A 12,719-nucleotide genomic window follows, 5' to 3' on the forward strand; every position below is an offset into this window, starting at 1 on the left:
CAGCCTTTTCGAGTGGGTTCTCTCCAGGCCCAACCTTCACCCTCCCAAGTGCAGCCTGATGAGGGCCAGATGGGGTCAGGACGGCAGGGACGTGCGAGAGGAGTTGGCCCGCTCCTCAGCTCATAGACGGCAAAGCAGGGACCCAGAGAAGGTACCTGAACTAGTGGGTCGCCCATCCAGCAAGAGGCTGCTCCCCTGGCCAGTCTGCCTTCTACACTTGTTGTCTGCACCTACAAGTGGAAGGCAGAAGGGGAACCTGTTTCAAAATAGGGTTCGTGGAAGGGAGTGTGGCGCCATGTAAATGGTTGCCAAGTGCGAGCCGAGCCTGAATCTTGTTTTGCTCCTTGGATAACCATCTTTGGTGGGGGTTGTCTGAGGCTTTCCCACTGTAGTTGCTGACTGTCACAGAGTGGGTGTGATTTTCTCAGAGGGTAGCCCGATGGGTCGTGACAACAGTAATCCTGGCACAGCCTCAGCGAAGTTCGCTTCACAGAGTCTGTTCCATCCACCGTGCCAGGTGGTCAGGCTGAGCCTGTTGCGGGGCAAAGAGACCCTTGAGCATGAAGCTCTGTCCCTGGTCCGGTATGGCAGCCTAGACTAGTTGTGGCTGGGACCCAAGATGAGCCTATGGCCCCAGGCAAGCTTCCCTGGGGCCTCTGGTTTGGAGTCATGGACACTGGTAGCTATGGGGCCCAGACATGTGACTCCTGATGTGCAGGTACTCCCCTGACCTCTAGGACCCAGAGTCCCATAAAGCCGGAGACCCTTGGCCTTGGTGACTGCTGTATCTGGACCCCACGTGGACTCTGGCAAAGTGCGACTGCTCAGTGAGGATGTGTGAGGTACAGCCTGACCTTGTTGACTGGCTTCCTGTACCCTGAACTTGGGGCTGGGCAGATGTCCAAAGTTATACTGCCTTGGAAATACAGGTAGCCTCTGGGCTGGTAGGAGGTCCTGGACCTCAGGCCAAGACTGGCTTTCAGACTCAGCATGGTCTGTGTGATTTGCTTGGACCCAACATAAACTGGTGGCTCTTTGGACTCGCGGGTATTTAGTAAGTAGCCTGAGGCCATACAGATACTGAGAGCTCAGGTGAAAATGGTCTGTCATGCCCAAGCAGAAGAGCAGGAGACGTCCCATGGGACTTTGAAATTGCCCACCCACCGCATGAATGGTGTGGGCGTTCGGGGCTGCCCAGACCCAAAAACACAGTGAGGTGGTATTTGCTGGAACCAGCCACTGAAGGAGCTCGTGACATCTGTGTTTGATGACCAGTAGCAACACACACGTCACCCAGGCCTGCAGGAACGTTCTGCTGGGGACTGATCAGCCCTGGTGAAACAGAAGTAGGAATATGGCACAACCAAGAGTCCCCAGGACATTCACGTCAGAGTTAACCTCTCTTATTGTCTATTAAACCATCTTGTTCAAGAATCTAAAATTGATGTTCCTGCATTTTTCACCTATTCAGAAAATTCGGAAAACATGATACTTCACTAGGAGAACTTGTCTCTCCAAGGGGTCAGAAATGAAGAACCTTTGTCACCCTACCCACATCTCAGCTACAAACTTCTGCCTGAAGAGCCACACCCTTCAGAGAAGGGGTCAGGCCTCCCCTGGCGGGGATCAGGGAGCCCAGGTGGGGAGGATGTGAGCTGCCCTCCTGGGGGATGTGGGAGGAACCCAACCTGGAAATGGGCCTCATGGGAGCTGGAGAAATGGTAGAGCGAGAACCTGGGCCAGCCCTAGATGGGACCCAGTCAAGGTCAAAGGCTGTGGCCATTTGCACAAGCATTAGGAAATCAGATGTGGTTTTATGTTCGGGTCCAAAGCCAAGGTTGCGTCTGGCAGGAGGCAGTCAGGTCTGCGATCCCAGTAGCCTATGGAAGGCTGGGGACCACAGGCACCAGGGGGAGCCTGCAGGGGGCCAAGGAGGGAGGAATAGACTCTCAATGCCCCAAGGAGGGCTTTGTGCCACTGAGCTTGCAGAACAGGAGTCTGGCCCCACAGTTGCCCTTTCCCCTTCCTGTAGCTTCCTCATGGCACCCGGGTACTGGGACTGGCAGGTGGGCTGGCTGAGGGGGTGCCCATGAAGCCCAGCCCCCTCCACGCCTGCAGCCCACACATAAGGTCGCGTGATGACTGCGGGTCGGCCCGGGGTGGCTGCCTGTCCCTTGTGACCTTCCATACAACCTGTAGCTTTTAGAGTCATACGCTCCTGCCTGGTGGATCTGGGGGCTGGACCCTCTCCAGCCCTGCTAATCAGCACAGCAGCTAAGGGCACCTACTAGGTCCTCAGCAAGTACTGGTTGAATGAATGAGTACGTGAATGAATGAATGAATGAATGAACGAACTGGGTAGCAGAGGGACCTCACAGGTGGACAGGATTGGCCAGTTTAGCTGTGGTGTGAAGCAGGTGGGGAGAACAGCCCCTTGACCAGGCTTCCAGGCCTGGGCCTCACCCACCAGTGGCAAGTGGGACAGGGTCTGTTCCCGGGACCCAGATAGGCTCGCTGGGGTCCCCCATGGGCACCGTGCAGCTTGGGAGTTGATTTTTGTTACTCCTGCGCCCCCCTCCCCTCCATCCCTCCTCCTGAGCTGGCACCTTCATCGTTGTCCTTTTCTCTCCTCGGGGTACAGATCCTGGCCAACGTCTTCCTCTACCTGTGCGCCATCGTCGTGGGCATCATGTCCTACTACATGGCGGACCGCAAGCACCGCAAGGCCTTCCTGGAGGCCCGCCAGTCGCTGGAGGTGAAGATGAACCTGGAGGAGCAGAGCCAACAGCAGGCGAGTCTCCTTTGGGGTGGCCGCCGGCCTGGATCTGGGGGTGGGGGGGTGGGGGGGAACCAGGGCCGGACCCAGCGGGGGAGGAGGGGTCAGAGTTCACTGCCAGGGTCAGGGGTTGGCAGCCTCCCGGGCCTCTCGCCCCCAGAGAGCTCCTCCTGACGTCAGGGAGTTTCTCTCGCTGGAACCTCCCTCCTCTCTCCTCCTCCGTGCTTGACCTAAACCTCCCCTTCATCTGTGTGTTTTCCCCTGTAATTTAAAACTTTGTAAAGAACTGCATTGACCCAAGCAGTCACCGGTGACTTCCTGTGTTCCTCTCTCAGGCTAAAAAGTTCTGTGTGTTTCTTTTGAATACTTTTCCCCCCGGGGCATCACCTCCACTGCTGCGCTTTCTGGTTCTCTGGCCCCCTGGCTGCGAGCACCTGCCGCGGGCTGGCCGGCGCTGGGGTCTCTGCTGCTGTGGTGGGCCCAGCCGTAGCTGGGGGCCTTGCCTGTGAGGTCCCCCAGCCTGCTCCCCTCCACCCAGGGTGCTCAGTTTCCTTTGGGCTCAGGGCAGGTTCCTATTTCCTTCTCCTTCTAAGTCATTGATGAAGAAGTAAAACCAGCCCAAACGCGGGGGACCCCGCTGTTTACATTTTTCCATGGAGAGAAGTGCCTGCTGTCCCCACTCTTTGTTTACTGGCTTTACTCCAGCCTGACCCATCCGGTTCTCCTGTGATTCAGTCGTTTAAATAGTTTCTGGTCTGGATTCATCTCAAATGCCTTTCAAAGGTCTGCAGAAGTTACATCTGCCACCTTCCTGTTACCCATAGGCTTGTTTCCCCCTAACAGACTCAATAGGTTGAAGATACAGGATTCTCTGGGCTGGGAACCATGTCATTTTGGGCTCAGGTGGTGCTCTTGGCTCTGGATTTGCTGAAATTGTTGTTTTTACAGACCCTGCCACTCAGGTGGACAGAGCCATAGTTTTGGGGGGCCGTTCTGGAAGGCTTGCTGGGGAGCCCTGTGGTCGGGCCTCACCCTCTCTCAATGGTGCTCTTCAAAGGCACACACTGAGTTGTTGGCTGAGTCCCGAGGATGGGCTTTGTCTGTTTACCAGGGATTGCTAGAAGCTTCTGAGCTGGGCCTGGGAGCCAGCTTCTTCAGAAGACAGGTTTTAGCAGAGAAGTCTCCCCAGCCTCCGTTGCCCCAAAGGGCCAAGTTCAAGCTGAGAGTGCACTGTGTGTCTCCTTCTCCCATCCCTGTATCCCGTGGTTCCCCAGGAGCTGCTCCTGCTTGCCTGGACGTAGAGAATCCCGCTGTACCAGCTTTATGGAGTCTCTTGAAAGGTGTTTTTCAGTTTCTGGCTTTTATGCTGTCTTGTCTGTCTTCGCATCTCCTCTCTCCTACTGCGGAGGCATCCCACTGGGTTCTCGACGTTAACAACCACTTGTGTCCCCGCTCAGCTAGGTCAGGAGTTTTTGTCCCTCGGACTTGTGTGGTTCCCAGCATCCCTGTTCATCTTGTCTGTCTCACAACGTGTAACTGGCTAACCCAGGACATCTTCGGTCACAGGAGAGGGGGCGCTGCTCCTGGGGTGCTGGGGAAGGTCCTGTGTCTCCCCTGGACCTGTTATCCTCTGCAGAGATAATTTAGACAAGCTGCCCACCTCTTGCAGCCTCGCTTTCCTCGTCTGCAAAGCAGGAGTGTTGTTACTTGTCTTGTGGGGTTCCCTGCAGGTAGGAACCCGGCGGGAGTGCTTCATAGCCTGTAGAGCTTGGACATGCTGCTGATCAGGCTGCAGTGCACGGGCCATGCAGTGCTTGGGCATTTTCTGATGTCCCCTCGAGGCAGGGTCAGCGTCAGGAGCCTGGGGACCACGCGCTCTAGGACTTCCGCATGCCACATGGCAGCCAGGGGGCGCTGCTGCGTGTCCAGGCTGTAGAACTGCTGTTCCACGTTGTTGTTGTTGTGGAACTGCTGTTCCACGTTATTGCCTGCCCAGGGCCGCAACCGCAGAGCAGACCCTGGTTGCAAGAGTGGGAGGTCCAGGGAGGCAGAAGGGAGGTGGGGGGGCGGGGGAGGAGACACACAAACAGGCCAAGCTGGGACAACACAGGTGCCTGTAAATGCCCATCACGTGGAATGAATTTGGCTCGCCCTGCTCTAGCCCCAGTGTGACCTTGGGACAGCATCTTCCCCTTTTTGGGCCTCAGTTTCCCTATGTGTAAAGCGTACATGAGAATAAAACCTTTGGCGAAGATGGGATAACATGCGTGAATCCCTCTGGAAATGAGGAAGGCACTGTCCCCTTCAGGAGGGGCAGAATTCTGCAGCCCCCCAGCACCACTGTGCCTTGCACTTGGCTCATGTTTCCCTTAGGACTCTTGTGGCTGTGCATGGAAGAGAGCTGCTTGCATTTTTGTTTTCTTCCCACGTCCTTGGCAGGTTTGGGCATCGCGGTTGTGCTGGACTTAGGAGCTAATTTGAAAAGTGTTTCCTTTTTTTTAACCTGGGATGGCTTGAAGAATGTACGGGTTCTTTACAGGATTGAAAGGACTCACGAGTGAGGTCCCGTGGCTCAGGAGTTTCCTTTATGAGACTCCGTTTCCTTCACAAGTACAAGGTTTTTGGTTTTTTGGTTTTTTGTGTAAGTTATAGATTGCTTTTGTTTTTTTCAGGAACTCATCCATTTCATATATATATGTTGCATTTTTGACATGTTTATTCTCTATCTTTGTGGTATTTGTAGTGATATTCCTTTTTCATTACTGGTGTTGGTAGTTTGTACCTTCTGTTTTTTTTATTTGTCCTTAATCTGTCTTAGTTGAGGTTTATTAATGTTTGGGCCTTTTCGGTGAACCACTTTTTGTTGCTTTTTTTTTTTACACTTCTATAATTAGTTGTTTTTTACTTTGATTTTCTTCTGCTTTCTTCACGGTTAACATCATGTTCTTTTTTTACCTTCTCAAGATGGAATTTAGCAAATAATTTTAGCGTTTTTATTTTCTAAAACATGCACCAGATGCTATAGATTTCCCTCACTCCTTGTTTTTTGCTTTCTTCTACAAATTTTGATATGTCTTAATTTCCATCAAGGTATCTTTGATCCACAGGCTATTTGAGAGGACATTAATTAATTTGCAAAGTTACAGGGAATTTTTTTTTTAAAGATTTTATTTATTTATTTGACAGAGAGAAATCACAAGTAGATGGAGAGGCAGGCAGAGAGAGAGAGGGGAAGCAGGCTCCCTGCTGAGCAGAGAGCCCGATGCGGGACTCGATCCCAGGACCCTGAGATCATGACCTGAGCCGAAGGCAGCGGCTTAACCCACTGAGCCACCCAGGCGCCCCAAGATACAGGGAATTTTTAAGGTCGTCTTTTCATTACTGATTTTTAGTTTACTTCTGGTGCAGTCAGAGAACATACTCTGTATGATTTCAGTCCTTTGGAATCTGTCGAAACTTTATTTTTGACGTTGCATTTTTTGCTTGACTTTGATGTACTTAAGGATGACATGTATTTTGCAAAATGCATCAAAATATCTTTCAGCAATGACATAATGTCGGTACGTGTCAATTGTGCGTTTTCATCTACTCCAAACTAGTACTGTGACCTTTTTGGTCACAGTGCAAGGACCTCACAACGCTCAATTCCCCCTCCCCCAGACTTTCTGGCAATTGTAATATATTTTAACTCCACATATATCTGAAGCCCCGTCAGACGGTATGACTGCATCTTCCCACAGCAAATAGCCAGTGCACACACTTGCCCCCATTCTGCCTTCTCAGATGCTCTCTTGTTTCTTCATTTTTGTGCTTCCATCCTGAAGAATTCCCTTTAGTGTCACTTTTCTTGAAGGTCTGTTGGTGGTAAATTCTCTCCATTTCTAATTGCCTAGAAATGTGTCCATTTTGCTTTCAGTTTTGAAGTTCATTTCTCAGAAGGAGAATTCTAGGTTGACTCTGCTTTACTCTGAGCCCTTTGAAGGTGTCTTTCCAATATCTTGTGGCTTCCACTATTTTCGTTGAAATGCCAGCTGTCAGACACACGCTGCTCCTCTTGAAGTAATGCAGTAGTTTTTCCTCTGGTTGCTTTTACAATTTTCTTTGGTGTCCACAGTTTCCTAAGGATGAGCTTAGCACTTTTCTTTACAGCTACTCTGCCTGGTATTTGAAGAGCTCCTTGAATTGATGGCTTGAGGTTTTTCGTCAGTTTTGAAATTTTCAGCCAGTGTCTTTTTGCTTCATTCTGTCCTTTCCTTCCAGGACTCTAGATGTCCTTATTAGACATTTTTACCATGTTCCATGAATCTCTCTCTATCTCTCTCTTTTTATTCCCCTGAGTCATCTTCTTCATTTTTTTTTTTTTCTGGGCTCCAGACTGAATATTTTTACTGACCTAACCTCTGGGTTACTAATCCTTTTATCTGCTTTATTAAATCAATGCTTGAGCTCCTCTGTTGAATTCTTAATTTCACTATTTTTTCATTTCTAGAACTTCCACTTGATTTAAAACGAAACAGAACAGATTCCAGTTCTCCGGTTAAGTTCTGTGCATTGTCATCTATTCTTTGGAACATATGGAACATTTTAAAGGCTCTGACAACTGTGATGTCTGACAGACCAATGGGTCTGCTTTTCCTTCATGATTTTTGGTTTTTCCCTATTGACTTTTGCCTCTCGTGGCATTCTGGACTTTTTTTTTTTTTTTTTTTTTTTAATGCTGGATAAATTAAATGCTGAATGTCGTGTACAGAGAGTAGTCATGGCTCTGGTGAATATGTTTCTCCTGAGAGGACTTACTTCTCTTGCAGATCATCTTGATCCAGCGTGGGGACGAGAAGATTTAGGGCTGGGTTTTGGTCTGAGAGCGGGTTTCTCTTTGTGCCTCCTCTTGGGAAAGTGTCCTTCGGGGGTTTTAAGTCAAAGGCTGCTTCCACTCTTGAGGGGCCCTGAACTCCCAGCACTGAGAGGACTGCCCAGACTCCCCTTTGACTTCAGCCTTTCCGCTGTCACTTTCTGCTTGGGTTCTCCGTCTCTCTCGCCTCCTGTAGCTTGGGGGTCAGCAGATGCTTCGAGAAGATGTATGTAGAGAAAGGATCTCTCCTCTCCAGGACCTCGCCCCTCTGTTCCGCCTTGGAATCCTAGCTCAGCAATCCCCGTCTCTCCAGCCCCTCAAAAGCATATAGCCCTCGCTCTCTGGCTGGCCTCCGACCCCTGGTCTCAAGGGCGAAAGGGGGCAGAGTGTGTCGGCCTCACTGAAATGTGTTTCCCTGCCCTCAGAACCTTGTCCCTTCTCATCCTAGCTCCCTGTGTGGTTTCCCGTGGTTTTCAGATAGCCGTCTTATCCAGCGTTTCTGGTTGGTCTTGGCTGAAGCGTTGATCTGGTGTAAGCACCTCTATAATAGCAAGAAGAAAAGGTTGGACATCCTCTTCAATGCCTTGAAGTTAAATCTTAAGTAGCTCAGAGTGTACATGGTATAAAATTATGAAGGAGTGAAAAAGGCTATTCCGTGGAAAGTAAGGTTCCCTGCATGGCCATCCACTTCACCATCCCTCAGACCGCCACCGTCACCTTGTGGACCCTTTCAGGATTCCAGTTACTTCCAAATCTGGGGCACAGACTTTGCACACACAGGCAAGTAGTATACCCCTTTCCTGCCCCAGGTCTTTCACCTGCTCTTCTAGAGGGTTCTACGGTGACATTGCATTGCCTTATCCTTGTAAATGACTGCATCATATTCTGTGATCGAGAAGTAACGTTTACTTAACTGGGCTTCCAAGTGTACTGTTCTCAGTGGCATTGAGTTCACGCTGTTGTGTGCAACCTTCACTGCTATTCCTTTCCAGAACTTTTTTATCATCTCAGACCGAAACTCTGTGGCCATGAAACACTAGCTGCTCCCCCTTCCTTTCCCCTGGCTGCCACCATCCTACTTTCTGTCTCTCTGAGTTTCCCTTTCCTCGGTACCGCACGTCGGTAGTATCACGTCCGTCTGCGACCAGCTTCTCATTCTTTGCACAACGTCTTCGGAATTGATCTGTGGTGCCACACGTGGCGGGACGTCCTTCCTTTTCAAGGCCCAGTAATGTTCTGTTGCCCGTACACACGACATCTGTGTATCCCCTTGTTTGTGGATGCCCAGTTGGGTTGTTTCCTTCCCAGCTGAGGGGCATCGCGCTGCTGTGAACACGGGCGGACGCCGACCTGTTTGACTCTCTGCTCTCGATTCTTCGGGGTGTAAACCCAGAGGTAGAATTAACGGCTCATGTGGTAGTTCTCGGTAGTAGTTCTCATTTTTTAGGAAACCAGGCACATTCATGGTTAATGTTGAGAAATATTACTGAATTGTCTCATGTAGAGGTTCAAAGAATTTACACTTCTCCCAGCAGTGAACGAGAATGCACTTGGGTGGTTAAATCTTCCTGGTTTATTGAGAAAATGCTGCTTTGATATGGGATTGCAGCAGCTCCTCCAGAAATGCCTGTTTGAAAACCCCAGTGGCAGGGCGGGGGCCCCGAGGAGGTCGTGGCGTCCCGTGAGCTCTTTCCTGCTGAGGACTCCTTTGGCTCAAGTCACGGGCCAGGTAGACTGAGGCTGGGAAGAGCTTTCCTTGTCTGTGTATTTTAGAATACATTGTAGACTATTTGGTAAATGCAGACAAGTATAAAAAAAAAAAAAAAACCACTGATAGAGATTTATCCCTACCAGTCTTTTTTTCTTCCTCTGTGTTTTGAGAGTGTCCTCAGCATGTTTTCCTGATTATAGAAGTAACACGTTATTCTCGTAGATAGCTGGTAAGAATAGCGGCTAAGAACCAGCTGTCCGAGCGTGGACGCCTGCGTCACGTGGCACTGTGGATGCCGGATGGAGAGTCCATTTTGCACGGTGCACCTGGGCTGTCTCCTATCGGATGGTGGTTGTCGGATAAAAATCTGAAGATAGAAGCGTAGAAAAGACCACCCAAACTTCTCATCCTTTGGGTGTTTGGGAAATATTTAAAAATAACTTTAGGCGTGGCTGGGTGGCTCAGTCTTGGATGTCTGCCTTCGGCTCAGGTCACGATCTCAGGGTCCTGGGAGGAGCCCTGCATCGGGCTCTCTGCTCCGTGGGAAGCCTGCTTCTCCCTCTCCCACTGCCCCTGCTTGTGTTCCCTCTCTCGCTGTCTCTCTCTCTCTGTCAAATAAATAAAATCTTTCAAAAAAAACCTTAAAAACTACAATGTGCTAAGTTGTTCTCTGCTAGAAAAGGTCTTAGAGCTTTCCAAATTTGCTTTTTTTTTCTTTTTTCCTTTTTATGGAGGTGAAATTCTTGTACCATCAAGTTAACCATACGAAAGGGTGCCGTTGAGTACTTTCCCAAGGCTGTGCAGACACCATATCTAGTTCTAAAACATGTTCATTGCTCTGAAAGAAAACCCCGTACCCACGCCTGATCTTCAAAACCGCATGGGAAGGCACTGTGTGAGCGTCAGGCCAGCCCCGAGCAGCTGGTTGCTTTTCTCGCCCGTAAGGACTGAGGCCTGAGGTCCTTGCACGCACCTGCCGTTCTGTGTGCGCCTCTCCCTGGGACCGACTCCAGGGTCTGAAGCCTGCACCACAGGTGGGCCCCGCTGATGAACTTGGCCCTAGGATTTGTGTCCATTACTCACTCCTCCAGCATTTTCTAGGGAGAAGTGAGACCCGGCTTTCCCACCTCCTCGCCTTGTGATGTTGGCACTCTGCCTGTTTGGTCTTCACTTTTCTGCAAAAGTGAGATTACAGATAATGCCATCATCATGGGGTTGTCTGGAAATCGCTGAAGTAAGAACACGGAGATGGTGAGAACACTAGAGATGGTGAAGCCCTTTCCTGCTATTGGCTGCTGTCACGCTGGCTCCTGCCTTGGGGACATTGGCTGGGGAAGGGGCCCCAGGTAGGATGGGACCCGGCTGCCTCCCTCCCTGGGTGGCAGGGCCGACCTGACATCTGGGAAGGTCGGCTGAGTGCCAGTGAGGAGGAAAGGTCAGCAATCCCATATCACTGTCCTCCCACGAGGACCTCTGGTGACAATAAAAATGTGATTGTAGGGGCGCTTCGGTGGCTCATTGGTTTAGGTCAGCTCAGGTCATGATCCCAGGGTCCTGGGATCGAGCCCCACATCGCATCGGGCTCTCTGCTCAGCAGGGAGCCTGCTTCCCCCTCTCTCTGCCTGCCTCTCTGCCTACTTGTGATCTGTCTGTCAAATAAATAAATAAATAAATAAATAAAATCTTTTAAAAAAAATGGGATTGTAGATGTGAAAATGCTAGAAAGGGCTGCAGAAAGTCGGGGAAGCTGGTTTGGTTGTGGCTCCCGTGTGAGGAGCTGTCTGAGGTCTTGGCCTCTGTGGTCCCTCACAGTGTTTAGATGCCTCGGTGAAAAATTTTTAATTAAAAATACGCTCAGTAGATCCTTTGCAGAGGAGGCCTCATTTCAGAATTGAGTATATCATGGTTCATGTCTCACTTTGGATTTTGTCGGTGTGTATTTATCTTGTTTTCTAAGCCTTGCCGGGGGTGGGGGTGGCGGGGATAAAGCAGCATGTACACTGACGGGGGGTGTGGGGAGATGCCCTGGCGGCTGGGCGGCCTCCAGCAGGACGCTGGCTTCTCTGGGCCTCCTCCCCTTCTTCAGCCAGGCTGAGGGGAACCCATCCCAGCTCTTCTGATTCTGTTTTCTTTGCCCCTGTCACCTGAGAGGTCGTACTCTCCTTCACAAAGATGGCCAGTGTCCTGCTGGTAATGGCAGGTGACCCCTGACAGTGGGCCCCCGGACCTTGGTGTACAGGCTTCCCCTTCTGTTTTGGCACCGAAGTGGGCATGTCTGTGTCGTGAGAAGGAGTGGGATGGGGGTTCTCAGATTCCAGTCGCCCGGTCGCAGCAGCCTCCCTCACCCCAGTCTCCTGTCTGCAGGATGGGATCAGGGGGGTCCTGACTGCCCCGAGGTCGTCGAGAGCCGGAGTTATGGGACGGCACCTCTGGCAGGCACGGGGCACTCTTTCTGCTGAGCACCTGTCCCCCTGCGGAGGCAACCTCTGCACCAGCCTGGGGCACGGGGCCATAGGATGGACTTGGGGCCTCGCTCCCTCCTCCCCAGCTCCAGGGGCCTGTTAGGGTAGAGCAGGGAGCCCAGAGGACTGGAGGACTGGCGTTGTTTTTCTGTATTCCCGTGTGGCCATACCCCAGGGTGTGCTTGGGGACCTCGAGGGTTGCTAAGTGGCCCAACCGCGGTGTGGCAACGGCAGGCCGACAGGAAACCTGCGCAGCACATACCTGTCTCCAGGTGCAAACGACAGGATTCCGAGCTTCTCTGGATCTCACACTCCGAATTAACTTCCCAGAGAGTGGGACAGGGTTGGAGGAGGACGCCAGGGAGGATGGAGGGATGACAGGATGTGGCAGCGGCAAGCGTTTCCTTCAGACCACGTTCTAGTAGATGGGTGGGCCTGTCCTTACTCGGGGAAGGGAGGCCTGCCCCGGATCCCACCCATCAGAAGGGAGGAGGGAGAGCCCAGGGCTGACTGCGCAGGGTTGATTCTAAGTCAGAGAAGCATCCGCTGGCCTCAGGGAGGGCCAGGGAGCCAGGTCATCTTCATCTGGGGCACCCTGGGGAGTGTGGTGCGGGTGGTTTCCATGGGGGCATGTGCAGGACAGAACAGCCCCTTCACTCTGCTTTTCCTTCTACTTAAAGCCAACTGTGGCTTTAAGGGTCACTGTGACCAGGGGGTGGCGTTTCTTCTTCCTGCTGGAGTCTTTCCTCCGGGGAAAGACTTCTGCCTTGACACCTTGGAGGGAAGAACCACCTGTTCGCCGGAAAAGGCACAGACTTCTCTCCTGGGAGCCCCAGAGCTTGGGACTCTGGAGTGCTGTCATTTCGTAAGCTCCGCTGCTTGTCTTCTTGAACGGTCCTCCTCACTGACCTCTGCCCA

At 51.5% G+C, this 12,719-nt stretch overlaps 1 protein-coding gene across 1 annotated transcript in view; it reads left to right on the forward strand.

Annotated features, from left to right (window-relative positions):
* The window catches only part of ADCY3 (adenylate cyclase 3), a 79,539-nt gene that overhangs the window by 34,603 nt on the left and 32,217 nt on the right, over positions 1–12,719 (forward strand). Inside the window, exon 3 of the mRNA XM_044261968.1 lies at positions 2,642–2,791. Within this exon, the coding sequence (XP_044117903.1) occupies positions 2,642–2,791 (150 nt within the window). The remainder of the gene's footprint in view (positions 1–2,641; positions 2,792–12,719) is intronic.

This window comes from Neovison vison, chromosome 8, assembly GCF_020171115.1.
Source record: "Neovison vison isolate M4711 chromosome 8, ASM_NN_V1, whole genome shotgun sequence".
Taxonomy (NCBI): domain Eukaryota; kingdom Metazoa; phylum Chordata; class Mammalia; order Carnivora; family Mustelidae; genus Neogale; species Neogale vison.